We start from the raw sequence: 20071 nt of genomic DNA, 5'->3' as shown, positions 1-20071 counted from the left end.
AGTACCAGGTTTCTCCATACCGAGAAAGGCTTCATGGTTGTTTCTTCAGACGGCTGGTGAAAGATGAGGAGACAATTCATTTTGTTTTTGTTAGGTTTCAGCCTATGAAATTGTTTCATTTGATTAACTGTGTTTTGTGGGGAAAAAAAAAAAATTTTTCTTTTAATTTAGTTTATTTTTGTATTTTAAGTTTCAGGGAACATTTTTTTTTACTGTGGAACGGATTACTTTTCCCTTTAGAATTAATGGTTATCTCTCACACACACACACACACACACACACACACACACACACACACACACACACACACACACACACACACACACACACACACACACACACACACACACACACACACACACACACACACACACACACACACACACACACACACACACAGAGTGGTTAGAGCTACTACCTTTGGACCCAAAGGTTGCAGGTTTGATCCCTATCTCTGGCTGTAGTACCCTTGAGCAAGGTACTAACCCTAAGTTGTTCCGGAAAATTACCCAGCTGTGTAAATGGGTAAACAATTGTAAGCATGTAATAATTGTGATGTTAAGTTGCTTTGGAGGAAAGTGTCAGCTAAATGAATAAATGTAAACCCTGTTACGTTTAACCCCATTTGAAATGAATTTTTGCAAACGAATGTTTGTTGAATGCTAGCATGTTCCTCTGACAAGGGTAAGATGAACAGAATGGTTGCACCTCTCTCCTTTATCCAGGAACTGGCTGTGCCAGTGTCTGAGGATTTCCTAGAGTACTTGGCAGAGGGTGCTGTGGCCATCGAAGTGTATGGGCACAAGCAGACTGACCCTCGCAAGAACCAAGCCCTGTGGGACCTGGGTATCATCCAGGCGAAAACCCGCACTCTTCGGGACAGGTACAGTATGAGCGTAATCCTTCACGATGCGGGACGGATAAAAGATGAGTGAAATCATGGATGCTGTGGGACAGGCATGAGGTAAATCCCACACCCAGTGGGATGGGTATGAGCCATCTCTCAGGTTCCACAGGACAGAAGTGAAGGAGTCCCTCATCCATGAAGTAACGTCTGTCATTCTGACTAACAAATAGCTCATGTGAAATGATGCACATGTTCAACACCAAGAACTAAAACAAAGTGTTTCTGGTGCGGAGTCGTTGGGTTGAGGCTTAGAAAAAAGTGTTCACCTGTCCACAGGTGGAGTGAGGTAACACGCTGCCTGGAGCTGTGGGTGCGTGTGCTGGAGCTCAACGAGGCAGGGGACTACATCCCTGTGGAAGTGGTGCCTGCTCGTGACGTGCGCACAGGGGGCATCTTCCAGCTGAAACAGGTGAGAGGGATGTTTGTGCATGTTTGTATGTGTGTGGGGTTCCTTTGTTGCACAACTTTATGTAATAAAGTAATGGACATTTATTCTCGTGTCTGCCTTCATGACTCTCCCACAGGGTCAATCCCGGCGGATCCAGGTGGAGGTGCGCTCGGTCCATGACTCAGGAACAATGCCTCTCATTGCTGAGTCAGTACTCTCTGTGTCGGTGGGCTGTGTGGAAATCCGGCAGGCCTGCCCCTCCAGGCCCAGCGATTCACAACAGGTGTGCAACTTGAACCCAAGTTCTCTGTTAGAAAAGTGTAATTCTGCTTTAAACCCTCCCAACTTGCAAAAACATCCCATTAAACAGCGTGCCCATCTCGGTATACCACATGAACTTTAAAGCTGTCATATTCTCCTGTTTCCGTGGATGTTTGAACCATACCTGCCAATTATTTTTTTAAACTCAAGTTGGACTTTTGTCTTCTGTTGAAGGTCAAAGATGATGACATGGACAGTTACCAGGTATGTTTGCTTTTCAAACATTAGTAAAATTATACAGTGTGTAATTTTACTGAACATATTTGCCCCTTTTTTACTGATTTTAAAAAAGTTAATGTATAGGAATTGTTTTGTTGCAAACAAGTGTCAGTGTTCAGATCAGCCAATGAAATGGCAGTTTGGGGCTTGTTGATGGCTTCTTAACGGCCGTTTCTGTTTCTGCAGGAGAAGGACTTGGAGAGGCTTCGACAGCAGTGGTTGACTGCACTTACAAAGAGACAGGAGTACCTGGATCAGCACCTGCAGAAGATTGTCAGCAAACCTGGTAAAGCATGGGGAGCGTTATTCGTGTATCTAATGTATGCTTGAGGAGCCTAGCATGATCACCCGCATCCATCCAACTCTTTGCCACAGACAAATCAGAGGATGATATGGAGCGAGAGTCCCAATTGCTGGAGCGGAGGCTCACTCTGACAGAGGAGCGCAACGCTGTCATGGTGCCATCTGCAGGCAGTGGCATTCCAGGAGCCCCTGCCGAGTGGTGAGTGTGTCACTGCGTATGTTTTAAGAGAGATTGGCAACTCATGGGTTCAATATTCAGGAGTTTTCTACCCAGGAGCTCTGCGTACACTCAGCGCTCATAAACAGGGACCTATGTAGCGAAAAACCACTTATAAAAATGTATAACTATTTAACATACAGCACGCTTTTTTTTTAGTACAACAGCATTATTTCCCATTATGCGGTTATTTTACTTCCATGGACAGGTATTTCACTCACTGCCTATTATGTGTGTCACTCAGCAAAGCACATGGACCCTGTCTGTGCTTCTTCCATCAAAAGACAAATACTGTACAGACAGTCAAAATTAATCACACCTCATGGGTGAAGTATATGTTTTTACAGTGTCAGTGCACAAGTGTAATATTTCTTATAAGTTTAATTTATATGAAACATATGTTGAAAATTACATTTAATAGTAACAGTATTAATGGTACGCAGCACTCTACTGGATATTGCAGGTATAAAAATATAACAATATTTAAACATTTAATTTACAGTAATATAAAAAATTACTAAAAAAACATACTGTCCCGTAAATAAAAGACAGTACATTACACACACGCACATCATCTGAAATCGCTTGTCCCATATGAGGTCACAGGGAGCTGGAGCCTAACCCGGCAACACAGAGCGAAAGGCTGAAGGGGTTAGGGGACACACCCAGGATGGGACACCAGTCTGTCGCAAGGCACCCCAAGTGGGACTCAAACCCCAGACCCACCAGAGAGCAGGGCCCGGTCCAACCCGTTGCGCCACTGTGCCACCAACAATACATTACTATATACATAAATAAATACTGATAATGATCGTACTTTACTAATCTCCATGGGGAAATTCACGCAGACTACCGCTGCTCTGCACTGCGGGAGGAAACCCACACAAACACAGACAACATGCAAAATCCAGATAGACTGAGCGGAGATCCAACTCAAGTTCTTTCACACAGTGCAGGCGTGTGAAAAATCACCACTATGGCACTGTCTGCCCAAATGCTGGACAAACAAATGCAGATTTTTTCAAAAATATTTACTTATGTCATCATTTTGTAGCTCCCCTATACCACTCTAAACCTGCAGCAGTGTTAACTTAAGCAGTAATGCAGATTTTCCGTACTTTGGAATTTCTACCATTGACCTTTTGGTATTTTTTATGCAAGTCTGAGTTTACGCAAGTCACATTTTATGTAACCCTGAAAAAGAAGCCGGGAAACCATCTCTTTCTATCACGTTGAAAATCTCAGTCACAGCCTTCAGTCATGGTAATCTAATATCACAAGTGAAACTGTAGATTCAGTACGATTCTTACCATTATTAATTCACTTGCTTGTCTCCAACGCAACTAACAAAATTACGCTGTTCAACAGCGATTTATTAATTTATACAGCAGGGTAAGTTTTACTGGAGAAACTCAGGGTAAATACTTTGATCACGGGAGCTATGGCAGGAGAAGGGATCAAACATTCACTGGTAACACTACACAACACCTCTGTCAGCACCTCTTTATGTCATAAATATCTGTGAGCCAAATTTTCTAAGTGTTCCCGCCCAACGTGAACCCTGGTGACTCCCTGTGCCTCCAGGTCAGACTGAATCTCCGTAACCCAACATTGCACAAGCGGTTATTGATAATGAATTATGGATGAAAATATAACATTAAAAGACAAGCTAGAACTTTTTTTTTTAACAAATACTACAAAAGATGTTGGTGCTATAATTTTAATTCATAAATAAATTTTATTTTGGTGTTTTAATTAGTTTTAGGTGACACATTTCCATCCAGGAACTGATTATTTTTCTGTATAAGAAATAATGGTAATTCCATCCCTGAATGATTTGATTTGGAAAAACTTCCTCCTGATATTTCAGGAATCGGTTTTCTTTGTTACATTGTCCCTTTACTCTTAGTCACATGCTACTAATGTGGGGAATCCTTCCACTCTGTATTTTCTACTTTATCGAGCAGAATTTTTTTTAAGAGGTGAGCTTACATTCATTCAGGATTGTTTGTAGGGGGTCCTACTCAAAAGCTTGTGTTTGATGGGGAGCACACCTAGGTCAACATCAGCAAAGATTCGTTCAGCTGTCCTCATTACTCATACTGTGATTTTACACTGATAAGTGGGTACTTGTGTCTACAGGATCCCCGTCCCAGGAATGGAGACTCACATCCCAGTGCTCTTCCTGGACCTCAATGGTACGTTCCCTGCCCATTAGCTGTGCAGCGGTTCACCATCAACTGGGCAAGGAAATGCTGAAGGTGGTCTTCCTGGTATTTGCAGCAGATGACATGAATGCTCAAGACAACCTGGAGGCAGGCTGGGGGGCCACACTGAGCAATGAGGACGAGGATGAGTTCTTTGACCTTCAGATTGTCAAGCACTACGACCGAGATGTGAGAAGAAACAGTGTCTGCTGTAGCATTACTGCCTGTCACTCAGTGATATTATCCTTACCCTGCAGACTGGGTTTATTTGATTACCTGGGTCTCATAAGCCCAATTGGTAGAAATTGTACCTAAATTGTCCTACAAACAAGTGAAGTAAAATAGAATGTATAATATACATTTAATGAGATATATGGTTGACTGTACTAAGAGGTCACATGTACTTTTAACGCAGATATACAGTTCAAGCTGTAATCCCTAGCTGTCTTACATTTGGTCGGTCCAGGTGAAAGCAGAGGCATCCTGGGACTCGACAGTGCATGGCTGCCCCCAGCTGAGCAGGGGCTCAGCGCCAGACCAGAGAGTGTATCTAATTGTGCGGACAGTGGTTTGCTTCAGCCACCCCGTGACGCTGCAGCTGGTCCTGCGCAAGCGTATCTGTGTCAGCCTCACTGGACGGCAGGTCTGCAAAACCCCACACCACTCACCTCTCTCTCACTCCAGTTCTTCCTCAGACTTCAGCATATGGTTCTGCTCTAGGAAGGCCCAGAAGCTGTTGCATCCATTCCTGGGTCCTACACACATCCTGCAACTTGAGTTCTAAGCTGTTAGAGGGCCTCTCAACAGCCTGGTCAAGCTGAATTCATGTATGGACATTGCAAGGCTTCCTGGGCAGTGTCACCGTATGACCAACGTCACATGTTTTTATGGCAACAGGGTTTTGCCCAGAGCCTTCTCAAAAGGATGTCCCAGCGAAGCACCATCACTGGCTGCGGTGTCACCTTTGATGTTGTCTCCAACATCCCAGGGGTGAGTGGGAAAGGGTCATTGGTCATTTTTGCAAGATAAGACACATTGAGGTGCTGTGGCAGTGATTGATTCAACTTCAGTTGTTATAGGCTTGGACATGAGATCAGTAGCTGTTTATTCTACCTTCTCATCCCCATGATGCCGACACCTGAAATCTCCCCAGGATGCCCCGGGTACCGAAGATAGGGAAATGCTGGCTACTTTGGCGGCGAACACAGACAACCCGGAGTCAGCTGACAGTGAGGCAGCTATTGAGAAGTACCTGCGCAGCGTGCTGGCTGTGGAGAACATCCTTACCCTGGACCGGATGCGCCAGGTCAGGACGTGTGGCCTCAGGGCCCCTCAGCTTGGGGTCCCAATGGAGCTATTTCTGTTACAGCAGGTCCCCACACAAGCTTAATTGGGACTGTGAGCTGGGTCAGAGGTTCCTCATTAGTTATATAATTCTATTCTAATTCTGTTTACAGCTGCAGTTGTAATTTATGCCGGCAAAAACTGTGGCAAAACTCACTTTCACAAGTAATTGTACTTCAAGAATTGCATGACTGTATCAGTACCTCTGTTGAAGAAATGTGCTTTTGTTTACCTTGAAAAGGGTCTGCTAAATGAATAAATGTAAATGTCAGCAACATGGCAACACCATGTTTTGGACAGGAACAGGGCAGTGGGCTCTCCCTCTCTCTCTCTGAGCAGTTCATGGAAATCAGGCTGGCAGACAGTCCCTCCCTCTGGTGTATGCACCTGTGTGTTCTGAGTTCCCAGGTTGGGTTTTCATGATTGTGTTGTAAAGCACAATGAAGCACTAGAGCAAAGAGCTAGAGCAAACTTAAGGCTGCACTTACTGCTCACGATTGCTCTCTGCCAGCAAGTCTGGTGAAGCTTTGATGTGCAGTTTTAACTGGTATGCTTAGTGTATTTATGAAAAAATAAAATACAGATGCTTCTTGAAATGTTTGTTACTCAAAAGTGCACAAGTAGGGAACTCATTGTACAGCACCGTACCATACCGCTGTCCCCGGCTGGCATGGGGTTGTTCACAACTCTGAGCTCCCCGTATACATCTATCACTCTATATTGTACTGTACTGTGTCACTGCGTGAGAAGAGCGCTCTATAAAAAAATAAAAATAATAATAATAATATATGTCATCAGTATGCTGTGTAGTGATCTACTGCATTGATATGGTAGAAATTTGTAAGCTACGTTATATGCTTCAGATGAAGCAACTACTTAGCAGCATATACTGTGTTTAATATGTGTATGTAATTTTTAATTACTTGGACAACTGGTAGCGCAGTGGTTAGAGCTGCTGCCTTCTGTCCCAAAGGTTGCAGGTTTGAATCCTAGCTGTATTACCCTTGAGCAAGGTACTTAATCTAAATTGCTCCACTAAATTTACCCAGCTGTTTAAATGGGTAAATAATTGTAAGCTAAACACTGTAAGTCACTTTGGGGAAAAGCATCAGCTAAATTAACAAATTGAAATTTATGACCTATGTTGTACATGTACAGGAAGTAGCAGTGAAGGAGCAGCTGACCAGCAAGGGCAAGGGACACAAACGCAGTCTCAGCTCCCCCAACGTAAACCGGGTATGAGTACCTCTTGGAAGAGGGTCCACCTCCGTCAACATAAACTCTACCTGCAGAACAGTATGGATACATGTGGCCACTGGATAATTTTGCGGGCTTTTTGTAGGCACTCTTAAAGAACATGCAATGCTATACTGAAGGGTTTCCAAAATATTACACTAATAATCAATTCATTATTTGACTACCTTCCAGCTGTCTGGAAGCAAACATGATCTCTACGTGAACTCCACCCTTGAGCAAAGCAAGGTGAGTGCCTTTTGTCACATAGCACAGTACAGGTGGTCCCCGATTTACGATGGGGTTACATTCCGCGAAACCCACCGTAAGTCGAAAATATCTTAAGTCAGAAATGCATTTAATACACCTAACCTACTGAACATCATAGCCTAGCATACGTGCGATGGCCATTATGGGCTTGCCGCCTTCATCCTGGACAGTTATCTTGAGTTTCTCCTCAAGAGTAATTGTCCTCCTCTTCTTCTCACCAATAGCAGGAGGCACAGATGGGCGTTTCTATGACATTATGGATGCACAAAACACAACTGCATGGCAGACTGGGAGAAGCGGATCGCTGCCGCTGCCCGGCATCACAAGACAGTATCATACCGCATATCGCTTGCCTGGGAAAAAAATCTAAATTCAAAATTCGAAGTACGGTTTATACTGAATGTCTATCGCCTGCTCACCATCATAAAGTTGAAAAATCGTTAAGTCAGACCATTGTAAATCGGGAACCACCTGTAGTTTGAGCTGTGTTCAGAGTGATCTGAGCACTTTGCACTCGAAGGACCCTGGTTCAAATTCTGCCTCTTGCTGTAGTGTCTTTGATCCAAGTGCTCTCCCCAGATTGCTCCAGTAAAAGTTACCCTCCTATATAAAATAATTGTAAATAGCTTAACATTGTCAGCTTTTGTAGAGAAAAGCATCAGCTAAATGAATGAATAACCTGCTAACAATGCTAGTTCTTGCTGACATGTTCTACCTTTCGTGTACTGAAAGGACAAAATGTTGAACAACACATCTTTTCCCCAGTATGATACTTCATTGACCATTTTCCATTCAAGTCTCAGTAGTAATTAGTCATGACTTAATTAACTGAAGGGCATGTGCTACTTTTTTAGGGTCGCTGGGAAAGTCAGCAGGACATCTCTGTTGTGTCACCCCAGTTGAACCGCAGCATACCCCACTCTTCATCTTCCCAAAACCAGGATTCAGATTCGGGTAACTCAGAAACACCACACAGGCTCTTACCGCTGCAGTCCGGGTGCTATCCATAGCCAGAAAGTATCTCGCATCCTAGACTCCTTAGCCATCAGTATCCTCACATGGGTACTCACTCACCCTTTTTGTATCCAGTGACACAGTGCTGCTGTTTCTTCTGTCAGAACCACAAGTCTTCAAATAAGAGAATTAGCCCTTTACTTTGCCATATTTTGTTCTCTGAATTATTGCAACTCGTAGATTTTGCTTTATGTTCAAATACAAAAAAATGAGTAACTGCTTCAAATTCTGAATTCTTAATTTATAAGGTAATTTCCAAAGCGTGTAGGAAGTAGTGTCAAACACGCTCAGTTGTGTATGAATCAATGTTTCCCCCAGACCCATCCACTCCTGCTCCATTTGTGCTATCTTTTTTGGTGGTAAGCTGTGGTACTTTCATGGTATTACATGCCCACACACTTTCCGTGCTGCTTGTTTCCATTTTGCCTTTTATTTTCTTACCTTCTGTCACACTTTCCCTCCATGTCTACCCTCACTCTTACCTACAATTCTCCTCCTCTGCTCCCCACAGCTCTTCCTCAGTCTCTCTCTCCTGCTTCTGGTGCTCCTTCCTGGCTTCGCTCAGGTCTCTCAGGGTTGGCTGCTTCTTTTCTCCCTCCAGTGAAGGCGCTGGTCCCTCCGATGCCCAAGCTGCTAAAGTCCCTGTTGCCTGCCCGCAGCGAGGGTAGAGACCTGCGCCCACCCGTCCCCTCCCAGCAGGTGGGCCTCTCTGTCTAGTTGCTCCTTTGGCTGAAGTGCAGCAACTCGGCAGCAACGGTGCAGTTCTGGGCAAATTTTGTCATGGAAAATGCCACAAATGTAGAATTTCTTTGGCTGTAAAATCCTACGTAACAAGAAAGGAAATATTGCTACATCACCGACATCACAGTGGACAAATAACCCAGGCTAAACTGAAGGAGACCGGCGGTGGAGAGAGCCCTGCCCCCCTTCTCTAATGCCCTTGCTCCCATGCAGTCCCTACCTCTGTAGAAGTTCCAGATAAATGACCCACCCACCACCACTATTCGTTTATTCGTGGATGACATTGTAGCTGAGTGAGTATGTGTGTGTGTGTGACACTGTGTTTGAGTTTGGGTGGATTGAACCCACTTCTGTTGCAGGAGCCCCCTGTTGAGGAGGGGCTGATGGACCCAGGGCAGAAGCGCATAGTAGTTTTTGACCTTCTGACCTGTTCCACAGTAGGTGGTGGCCCCATCTCGCTGGAACCATTTATCAGGCAATCAGGGCTTGTGACAGCAGCTCACAACGCCGATATTTCACTGAGCATTAATCAACCGATCGAAAGCCCGATGCTGCTTTCATCGCCTGTCTGCCTCTGGCAAAGTCGAGTTGGGTAGAGCTTAAGCGATGATTACGGGCCTTTGTATGTACAAGAGGCAGCTTTTTGATCAATTTAAACATATAGCATGATTGAAAGCACAAAAAACTGAATGTTTTAAACCTTTAAACATTTCGATTTTGTTCTATTTATTGTGTGGATCAAAACGCCCTTGATTGGCATTTTCAACCACACAGTTTAGTTTGTGTTTGTAAATTCTCAATCAATACTCTCCAAAAAAATGAAGTTTACTGTCCTCGGTATCTGTGTTTCAGTGACTACTTCAAATTATACCATTTAAATACCCAATCCAAATCTTAATACAAAAAAATGTACGTGGATGTACATGGAACCTTTACGAAACACAGTCCCTTTAAAATTGCCTTTAGTATTTCCCAAAATAACTGAGAATATCAGTAATTGTTATTGGAATTTTTTGTCCAACTTCTTAATAGACGTTCGATTAAATATCTGGATGAACAAAATGAAATGGATCATTTGAGCATGCGTGGTCTTCCATTAAGACAAAATTGGGATTTTTGAGGCAGAGCTCCTGATTTTCGTTGTCAATGCAAGGACAGTGGGTTATGCATGGCGTATGCATGGAAAACATGTCTTGAGCTTTCCACAGAAATTGACACCGTAAGACTCAGAATGAAAGTGTTTTTGTCTCTGTTTTTAGACTGTGCCGCGTATCGTTGTGCAGTCAGCCAGCATTGAGGAAAGCCCAATTAAAACAAGTCCCGTAAGTCTCGCAATGTACCATTTAAGGGTACGATACTTAAGGAATATATTTGAGGTGTAAGCTCTACTGATTTGCTGAAACAAGATTGTTTGTTTATTTACTTAACACTCAGCAGAATGTACTACAGCTCTGAAAAAATTATCAATGTTCATAGCTGGCTAAAAACATTTTAAAATTAGGATAAAAAATATTTTTCATGTGTAGTTGTACAGTTCTTCACAATCCCTGATCGTCAGTATTCCAACATTTCCATTCTTGTTAAATATTTTCTTTTAACTCTTCTGCTGCAAGTATCTGAAGTAGTATCTCTAAGAAGTATCTCTAAGATGTATGTGTTGTGTATATACTTCCAGGATCAGATCCCTGTGAGTGACAGACAATACGAAAGCTCTGAAGCACTGCCTTCCTTTGACAGTCAACAAATTCCAGAAGCTCCACTTTCCTCTGGCGAACAGCACGAGATTCTTGAAGTCACACCTTCCTCTGACAGACGGCATGAGAGCTCTGAACCCCTGCAGTCCTCTGTACCGGAGACACAGGACATGCCCCACAGCCCTATTAGTGAGACATCAAGTGGCTACTTCTCTACCAGTGTCTCCACCATAACCCTGTCTGATGTCACTACAGCTAGTGGAGATCTCACCCCAACTGCCACTACAGCTTCCAGCAACCTAACAGCACCTTCTGGTCATAGGGGCAATGAGAGTGAAGAAACTCCAGTAGATACCGTTGATTCTTGCAGTAGCACGGAAGCTGAGCCTCCAGCAATCACAGCATTTTGTGGCCTGAGTGGCCAAGAGGAACAGTCTCAGTGCTCTTCAGTTGCCAAAGACCAACTGGAACCAGAGAGGAATGGGGTGGCTCCTCCTCCTTCTCCTCCTCCTAGTAGTACCACTTCTCCTGACGTTGTAACTACTCCTTCTACTGCGGCTGTTCCTTTGCCTACTGTTAATATTCCTTCTTCTCCCTCTAGCACTCCTTCTGCTGCCTTTTCTACTACCTCTACAACTGCTACTCCTGCTGAAGTTACTTCGTCTCCTGTGGTTTCTCCTCTTCCAGTTGTTCCTCCTTCTCATCCAGTTGCGGCTGATATTCCTCTTGATACCACTCCTCCTTCAGAAGCACATCATCCTGACCCTGTACAGACTAAAGCTCCTAAAGCCCAGGCAGCCTCATTAAAACCTGTCACTCTGACTAGTTCTGCCACGAACCCTTTCAAGATCCAGAAAGTTAAGACCTCGGACCTAAAGTCCTTCATGAGCATCTTGGGTGAGGAAACGGCAGAGGAGGGAAAAGCTGCAGCAGGGGCAATAGGAGGGTCCAAGGAGAGTCTGGAAAGGCTGGAGATAAGCTCGGACTCAGAGGAGGGCCGGGAGGCTGCTGTCCCTGACTGGCTAAAGGAGGGAGAGTACGTTACTGTGGGAGTGAACAAGTGCGGCACGGTACGCTACGTTGGGCCCGCTGACTTCGCCAAAGGTGTCTGGGTTGGTGTGGAACTTGACACTCCTTCTGGTATGTTTTAAATCAGTTTCTTTTTTTACTTATATTTTAACGAGTTTTGTTCTTGGTCCATTTAAGATGCAATTTTGGAAGAAATGGTTTTACACACATTCGGCCACCCTATCAGTCTGTACAAAATCGTATGTTTTTTTTTTTGTAGGTAAGAATGACGGCTCCGTTGGCGGACGGCAGTACTTCCGCTGTAATCCTGGTTACGGGGTTCTAGTGCGGCCCGACAGGGTGAGCCGGGCTGAAGGCTCCAAGCGTCGCAAGGAGAAGCGGCGCAGCGCAAACTTTGGGTCCAACACCAACCTAGCAGCCCTGACGGCCATGGCCAAGGGCGAAGGTGTTGGGGGACCCCGAAGGGGGGACAACCGCAAGTCCTGGAACAGCTGAGGCAGGACCAAGGGGCAGAGCACAGGGATGTGGGTCCCCCACCCCCAACAGAAAGAGACTGGCCTTTAGCAGCAGTTATGGGATGTACCTGTCCTGAGTCCTCCCCATTGTATTGCAACTACAGGAGCCCCCTAGTGCACAGAGGGGGCACGGCATGCGTGAGTACCCTGAGAATACCGCGGTGCTTGAAATGTTACAGGGAGCAGATGGGTGTGACACCTCTGCTCCTGTATTGTGTTAGTGGAGGAGACCGTGTGTGCTGACAAATACTGCCAATGCTAACAATCTCCATGTTGGAACCCCATAATGCTCTGTGGTCATGGTTCTCAACCCTGGTCCCAAGTGGCTCCCTGTGGTTTTTGTTCAAATTGAACTTGTAATTAATTTGACTTGATTGAGCGGTTCATCGAATGAATGGCACATTGAAACGACTTTTAGCTGAACTCATTATTGGGTTAAATGTTTGCAGTAAAGTGCACATTAAAGTGAAGACGTTACGAAACTATTTCAGTAGTTATGTGCTAATAAAATGTTTATTTAATCATTTGAAACCAAGGAAAAATAATTAACTTAGAGGCTTGATTTCTCTAAAACAAACTTAATCATGCAGTACCTAACCGTTCATGATGTGATACAGCAGTGGTGCCTCAACTCCTGAGCTGTTCGGTGGGCATAGGTTCCAGTCCAGCTCAGGTGGTGTGGAGTTTGCATGTTTCTCCCTGTGTTTGTACCCTGCAGACATGGACATGAGACGGCACTTGCACACCTTCTCCGTTTCACCATTTGCCTGGAAAACCATGTGAGTTGTTGCCAAGAGTTGGACTTGCCAGGCTGACACTCTTGCCATGATGTGCCACTCATTACTTATGATTATGAAATCAATACGTTGCATTTTGCAAAGCATCAAGCTACTTTCTTATGTTTCAACTTTCATAGATGTTCCTTTCTAAAACAAATTAATGCTGAAATGAAATAATTTGAATTTGATTTGGTTTCAGTCATGCCTTTAATTGAATGAAAGGTCCGCCAAGCATGTTTAATATAGAACAAAAACCAGCATTTACGATGGGGGCTAGGACCAGGGCTGAGTACCAGCACACTGTGCCGCCAAGTACTTAAGTACTCCAGTGTCTTTCACCTTCTCTGCAACACGTTTTTACTCTCACAGATTCTGTTTCTGCCTCTTTTAACAATGAGTGTTTTCTCTTGTTTTTTTGCTATGGAATGTGCCTTTTAAAAACCTTTACTTTTTCTTTAAATTAAAAAGCCTTTTATTGGGACTCTGATCTCAGGGATATCTAGGGGAATAAATGGTGTCTGAAGAAATGAATGTGCCTTACTGAGAGTGCACTTTACACCTTGAGTTGCTAGTTTGTCGAGGCCATTTGTTCTAATTGTTTTCAGGCTACATACATTGCAAACTGAAAGGAAGATTACTAGTTTTGAGCTTTTGGATGAGGTCATTTTTCTACCATAAATACTTAACTAAAAAAAAGAAATACTGTAATATTGTTGGCATAAATTGTATAATTAAGCATTTGCCAGTTTTCATTTGGGTTCAGGGTCACGTTTAGAGATCGAGATCTAGGAAGTGTAAGCAACACCTTTGCTGTTGGCCTTAATCTTTGTTGATGTCAAACCAGATTGCAAAACATCATGAGATGTTGAACGTCGGACAGAAATGGTACATCTCAGTCGTGTGTTGGGTCTCTAATTCCATTTATGTACTTAATATACAGTATATGTATATCTGCTTTCATGCTATATTTGACTTTTTGTGTTGCTCGTTGCTATACATGTTTAATTTTATTTACTCAGTCTTCTGATTCAGTGGCAAGAGCAACTAAAATTTAATTTTTTATCATTTTAGGATTTATGAAGCACAAAGCATATTTTCTTTAAAAAAATGACATACATACCTCCCAGTGAAAAGAACACTACCAACTATGGCATCTGTTAAGGCTCTGCAAAGTGTTTTGCACTTATTTTAAAATGACTTGTGATGTTTCTGGATTCTGTGGACATATTTTGTTCAGTGTGTTTGGGTTGAGGTGCCTGGTATTACAAACATGTTTGCAGCCACATCAGTCAATTTCACTGCACAGGAGCAAATTTTGTCAAAGATTCTCAAAAGCCTCTTCGTGTGACTGCTGATTTTCACCTGGGGAAAAGTGCATGTTATTAATGTAATGAATGCAACTGAAAGCATGCATGGTGACTTTGTAAAATTAAAGCAGTGTGCAGACTTTTTGTATAGACAAGGTTACACATTATTTTATTGCAGTTGGATTCAAATAAAAATTATAAGCAATCAAACTTGATGTAATTGTCATTTAGCATTTTTTTTCAAAACCGTTTCAGCGTTGAAATTTTCACTGCAGATGCTATAAAAAACAGAGGAGTTATGTGTTTTATGAAAATGTGTATGTTTCGGAGCAGGGCTGCAGTGTATGTGCAGATTCCCAGCTGTATTTTAACTGCTACCAAGTCCATTACAGAAGAGAGAATAAGATAACACTACATAGAGTTCATTGGAAGTCGCTTTGGAGAAAAGCGTCTGATAAATAAATAAATGTAAATGTAAGATTATGTAAATTAGAGGAATAGCTACTTTACTTCCTTGTGTGAGTTCTCGGGCAGTTAGATGGAAAAACTGCACAGGGGCTGCACTTCAACTTTACAGTTCATGTATTTTCAATAAAATGTAACGATGGACACTTTTACATCAACTGACAAGAACAATTGGGATCAAAAGTCTGTTCGTAACTCGGAACTGTTTGCGAGTCCATCCGCTACATCACAGTCTATAAAACTTAATGTAGCTAAATCCCTTGATTTGTTCACTGGGTAGATTGTGTTAAAAACATTATATAAAGCTAAAAGGAATCAAAAATTTGCTGTGAGTCTGTTTTCATCAGCAGATGACAGAATGCAGGGTTCTAGTTCTCCTCAATGCTGGAAAAAGTGGACGTGAAGACCGGGAATTCTGTGGGTGCGAAACCAGTTTATTTATCTTTTCTTAACATGACAGCAACAAATCAACTTTAAAGTGACCGGAAAAAAAAAATGCAGTGTCCACTATCTCCTGTTTAATGTGTGATGGTTATGGTTACAGGCCAGAAGGAAGCAACCGATTCAGTACGTAAACATGTTTTTCATTATTTGGTCACTTGCAGTTTATCTATAAAATAGTGTAATAATAAACACGAATATCTGTTTATTCACTGGGTAGTTTATGTAAAAGTACTGGATAAAGCTACAGGGGATCCTTCACAGATGATGGGATTCTGTTCTCACGAACTCATTGAAAGTCAACTCAATCAGTCAAAAATTCCCTCAGCTGTACTGTATGAACCATAAGGACATATGAGCAACATGCATGAAGGCTGCATTGTATAGTAGGGCTGTGTTACATTTTTTCACCAGTTTCACTCATTATTCATGTTGAAATAATGCTAATATAGAATATAATGCAAATACTGTACAGTACAGTGTTATAATTATATTTTCTTGATAAACTTCTCCCTTTTTGGGTCCAAATCTTTTTCCTTTCACTTTTTCTGTTCTGCACCACCAGAATACCTTTTTGGTTGGTGGTCATTGTCAAGAAAGTAACTTGAATCACGAAGCGCTCTATAAATAAAAGCCAGTTTTTTCTAAGTAAACCACAGTTGCTAACAGACACAGGCTAAGTCAAAGTGACCTCTGTGGTTCAGCCTGCCTGTGTTATCATAGAGCAAATCGAATGGTCGTCTTTAGGCTATACGACCAAATGCCTGGACACGAAAATAATAGAAGATTGATGGGATGAAAGGGTTGTCTAGGTAATCCTAAATCACAAAAGTTGAGACTACCTGTATAATAAATAAAAAATACGCTGAATGAAATCCATATGGAAAATCCACAAGATGCTATGAAGCACCGTTCTCCTGAGACCACCTTCCCGTCCGCCTTCGGAGTGCATTTTACTGCCTGCTAGTGACACAACATGAAAACGCAGGATGTTTTTGCTGTTCAACACACGTGTTACAAATTGAGACGGCAACGAAGAAAACGCTATTAAAAATAACTTCGGAAACGTTTCTATCCTCAAAAACACGCAACTTGCGTGTTCATAATGAGGTACAAGTGCAGTTCACAATGACTGTCAATATCGCTAATCGTTATTAATCATTAATCATATTACTAATGATCACTGCTAACAGTTGTACTGCTGTTGCTGTAGTAACACTGATTTTCGACAAGCTGCGCCATGTCTATGATGCAGCTCTGTGGTTTTCTGACAACCTGTGTAAGGCAACGATTTGTACCAACAGTGTCATGAGTGTTTGACTTCAGTTGACGTACTCCTACATGCAGCTGAAAATATTTTCATATATAACATTCCGATTATTTTTTATTTTGTTCTTCTTGCTCCTTTGGAACCTAGACCACAAAGAGCTATGTACAGAGAAATATGTGTGCATTTTCTCTATTGCTTTGTATTTTTGCATCGGTGTCTGCCCGTGAACTGCAGAATTTCAAGTTTACAATAACAAAAATCTGGTCTTGCCACGTTCAATTGGTGTGATACTAGTTAAGGCTGCCATTGGTATAATTCTACTAACTGATGCATTTTTCTACACGAAGCTAAAAAATAGCTAACTTGTAAAGTTAGCATACAGCTGCACGCTTTCCCATTTACTCACCGGATTCATTTTTCTTACTTCAGTACTTCAAGTTAATTACTGCACTTAAGGAGCTCTCCGGTTTTTTTTATCACCCAGTCAAGGTCTTTAACCACTTCACTAACCACTTTCTAGATAAGGAATCAAGTGCAATTTGTATGCATATGAGTATGTATGACTTTAATAGAGCATAGAGCTATGTGTGACAGCATTACAAGAGGGACTGAAGCAGGAGGCCTATGTTGAAATTTTTCCCTATTACTTGTGTATTGGGGGGGGTGCAGTGGCGCAGTGGGTTGGACCAGAGTCCTGCTCTCTGGTGGGTCTGGGGTTCGAGTCCCGCTTGGGGTGCCTTGCGATGGACTGGCGTCCCGTCCTGGGTGTGTCCCCTTCCCCCTCCGGCCTTATGCCCTGTGTTGCCGGGTAGGTTCCGGTTCCCCGCGACCCCGTATGGGACAAGCGGTTCTGAAAATGTGTGTGTGTGTGTGTGTGTGTGTGTGTGTGTGTGTGTGTGTACTTGTGTATTGTTTTGTCTTTCCGATATTCCATCCTCACTGTTAAATACATCCTGTAAATCCAGAGTGGAGTGTTACACTGGATGGCAGGGTGGTGATGGTGTGACCTTGAGGCCTGTCAGCTCTATGACAGCAAGGACAATAATTACGACAGGCAGCTGGAGTAGAAGGTGGAACAAGATGATGGAGAACGAAATTTGAAATGAAACACAGCAGTGTATTTTTATTCTACCCTCTGACATTGCAAAATGACCCTCTAGCTGCAGTTGGTAAATACAAACTTTGGTGGTAATTTATGGCTGTCAATTTGCACCCGTTTCAACTAAATTCTTTTGCTGCACTGCAGTGTCTCTTGGAATCAGTCCAATCTCATGTCGATGGACAAGCGCAGGGTGTAGAACTTTGTGAATGAACGGCGGTAAAACTGGCGTTCACACCTGGAGTTCCTCCTCTTCGCTACTGCTGTCACAGCTGTAGAACAGGTATGTCTGTCCACATCCTCTCTTTTGCTGTCGGATGAAAAGTTGCACAGATTTGATTTGCCTTGTGCTTTGCAACCTATTTTTAAGAATACATTGTGATTTCACTGGGTCCTTAACCTGGAGACACATTTGACACAAGAAGTCTGTTGGCAGCTCCATTTGTTTGGAAATCTAACCACTACTTCACCATTGATAAAAGCTTAATAATAGACTTCTCATTTATTCACAGGTAAGGGTCTGTTTATAAAAAAAAAAAAACCTTGCTGTGACTGACATTCCGTTTTCTTCACCTGCTCATACTGCATACTGTGCTAGATAGTTCCAGAGCCTATCCTGGAAATAGGGCACAAGGCAATTGGATGAGATGCCAGCCCATCACAGGACTTTGTTTTATTGTATTTTAAATTTAAATAACATGCAAACTTTCTCAAAACCTAGCACTTTTATTATCTTTAAAATAAAAGAGGAAGTAGTAATACAGATGTACCCTCGGTTTATTCTTTGGGCAGGTTCTGTAAAAGTCTTGGATATCGCTAAAGTCAAAGTACACATTATTTGGTCTCCTGATATCCAGTTTTTCCACATACTGTATTCTGAGATTAATACCGCTTATCACTAATCCGTGCTAATTGTCATTTATATGGCCTGCTGCATGTCGTTCGGCCTACGAAATCTGATCTGGTGCGATAAACAGACCACATATGAAAGTCGTGTCAGGCGGCTGTGTGAGACCGAGATGCACCGTGCTGTCATTTTCTTATTCGCTTACTGGTAGCGTGACATATACTTTCTATCTTCCTCAAGCCAGTCCGCACACGCTATTATAGCAAGTTTATAAACTCAGAACTCAAAGTTCTGAGTATATATATATAGGATGATTCAAAAAGTACTGAAAACTAAAAAAAAATTAAATTCAGAGATAACCTTTGTAATCTTTTCTTGCGGGGATATGCCAAGGACCTCATGTTTGTACCACAGACCGCACACATCCTTGAGGAAATGAAACAACACGTCGTGGCCCTGTGCCAACGATCGCTGGCGATATAATGCAAAGGGTCTGGGGTGATTTAGATTGCAGGAGGGCCACATACTGAGCTTTTGTAATATTTTAAAAAAAAACTGAGCACTCCTTTACAATGTTTTAGACTACATGTTCATGTGGTGCTTAGTTGTGGAGCAATAAATTTGAAGTAATACATTTTTAAAGTGTTCTTCTCAAATGACCCTGTGTACTAAACCCCTCCTGCAAACAGCTTGTCGTTGTCCTACACACCCAGAGTGTGTGCTCTCTGGAGGGTCTTAACATCATCATTAGCAGCAATAAAGCGGTCAAGAGGATATAATTTAATCTAGAATGCCCAGGAGGGGTGGGGCAGCCACTGGCCCTTGGACCCCCCCGAGGTTTTTTTCCTCCCTCACTTTTCATTTGGGAGTTTTTGTTCCTTGCATCTGTGGCCAGTAGGCGTACCTATAGCTTTACGAAAGCATTATATTACGATAGTCGGTAGTCAACTGTCTTCTTTCTCCTTTTGTTCTGATATACTTGTTTTTTTGCCTTATGCCTGTGTTAAAGTGCTCTGTGTCACTGTGAGAAGAGCGCTCTATAAAAGTAAATCGAATTGAATTGGAAGAGGAGGACCCAAAACGGGGGGGGGGGGGGGGGGGACTTTTCAGGTGCATGGGGTTCAAAATAATTTGAAGGCAATGGAATAAAAAGGAAAATATTTTGTTTTCTGGAAATAAAGAAAGAAAAAGTGTCAAATTAAAAAGTGTCATAGTAATTTCCCCTTAGGATATTAGGCATCATTTAAGCTGATTTCAGGGTAAACCTGGAATGTGGTTGGACAGAAACTAAAAATTTTCACCATAAACAACAATGGAACAAGTTATTTCATTATGCGGCTTTTTTGACACTCCATTGCTTTTCAGGAATAAGTTAAGGCCAGTTCATGGGAGAAAAGTGTATTTTTAACATTTGTATTCAATTGGAGCTGCTTCAAAATTAAAACTATATTGAAATGATTG

At 42.5% G+C, this 20071-nt stretch overlaps 1 protein-coding gene across 4 annotated transcripts in view; it reads left to right on the top strand.

Moving 5' to 3' along the window:
• LOC108924089 (kinesin-like protein KIF13B) overlaps positions 1 to 14686 on the top strand; it is a 45863-nt gene extending 31177 nt beyond the window's left edge. For 3 of the 4 annotated variants that reach the window (XM_018735237.2, XM_018735239.2, XM_018735240.2), the window contains exons 23-40: positions 726 to 883; positions 1184 to 1316; positions 1432 to 1578; positions 1791 to 1820; positions 2022 to 2121; positions 2211 to 2337; positions 4498 to 4553; positions 4639 to 4751; positions 5029 to 5205; positions 5460 to 5552; positions 5716 to 5868; positions 7065 to 7142; positions 7335 to 7388; positions 8264 to 8363; positions 8935 to 9122; positions 10424 to 10486; positions 10840 to 11998; positions 12147 to 14686. In XM_018735237.2, the coding sequence (XP_018590753.2) occupies positions 726 to 883; positions 1184 to 1316; positions 1432 to 1578; positions 1791 to 1820; positions 2022 to 2121; positions 2211 to 2337; positions 4498 to 4553; positions 4639 to 4751; positions 5029 to 5205; positions 5460 to 5552; positions 5716 to 5868; positions 7065 to 7142; positions 7335 to 7388; positions 8264 to 8363; positions 8935 to 9122; positions 10424 to 10486; positions 10840 to 11998; positions 12147 to 12382 (3165 nt within the window). In that variant the 3' untranslated portion in view covers positions 12383 to 14686. The remainder of the gene's footprint in view (positions 1 to 725; positions 884 to 1183; positions 1317 to 1431; positions 1579 to 1790; positions 1821 to 2021; positions 2122 to 2210; positions 2338 to 4497; positions 4554 to 4638; positions 4752 to 5028; positions 5206 to 5459; positions 5553 to 5715; positions 5869 to 7064; positions 7143 to 7334; positions 7389 to 8263; positions 8364 to 8934; positions 9123 to 10423; positions 10487 to 10839; positions 11999 to 12146) is intronic. The other variant, XM_018735238.2, reaches the window with a different exon arrangement.
• The last annotated feature ends 5385 nt before the right edge of the window (positions 14687 to 20071 follow it).

The sequence above is a fragment of the Scleropages formosus genome, chromosome 1 (genome assembly GCF_900964775.1).
Source record: "Scleropages formosus chromosome 1, fSclFor1.1, whole genome shotgun sequence".
NCBI classification, from domain to species: domain Eukaryota; kingdom Metazoa; phylum Chordata; class Actinopteri; order Osteoglossiformes; family Osteoglossidae; genus Scleropages; species Scleropages formosus.
Note: the sequence above shows the minus strand (reverse complement) of the source record. Positions and strands in the feature narration are given on the sequence as shown.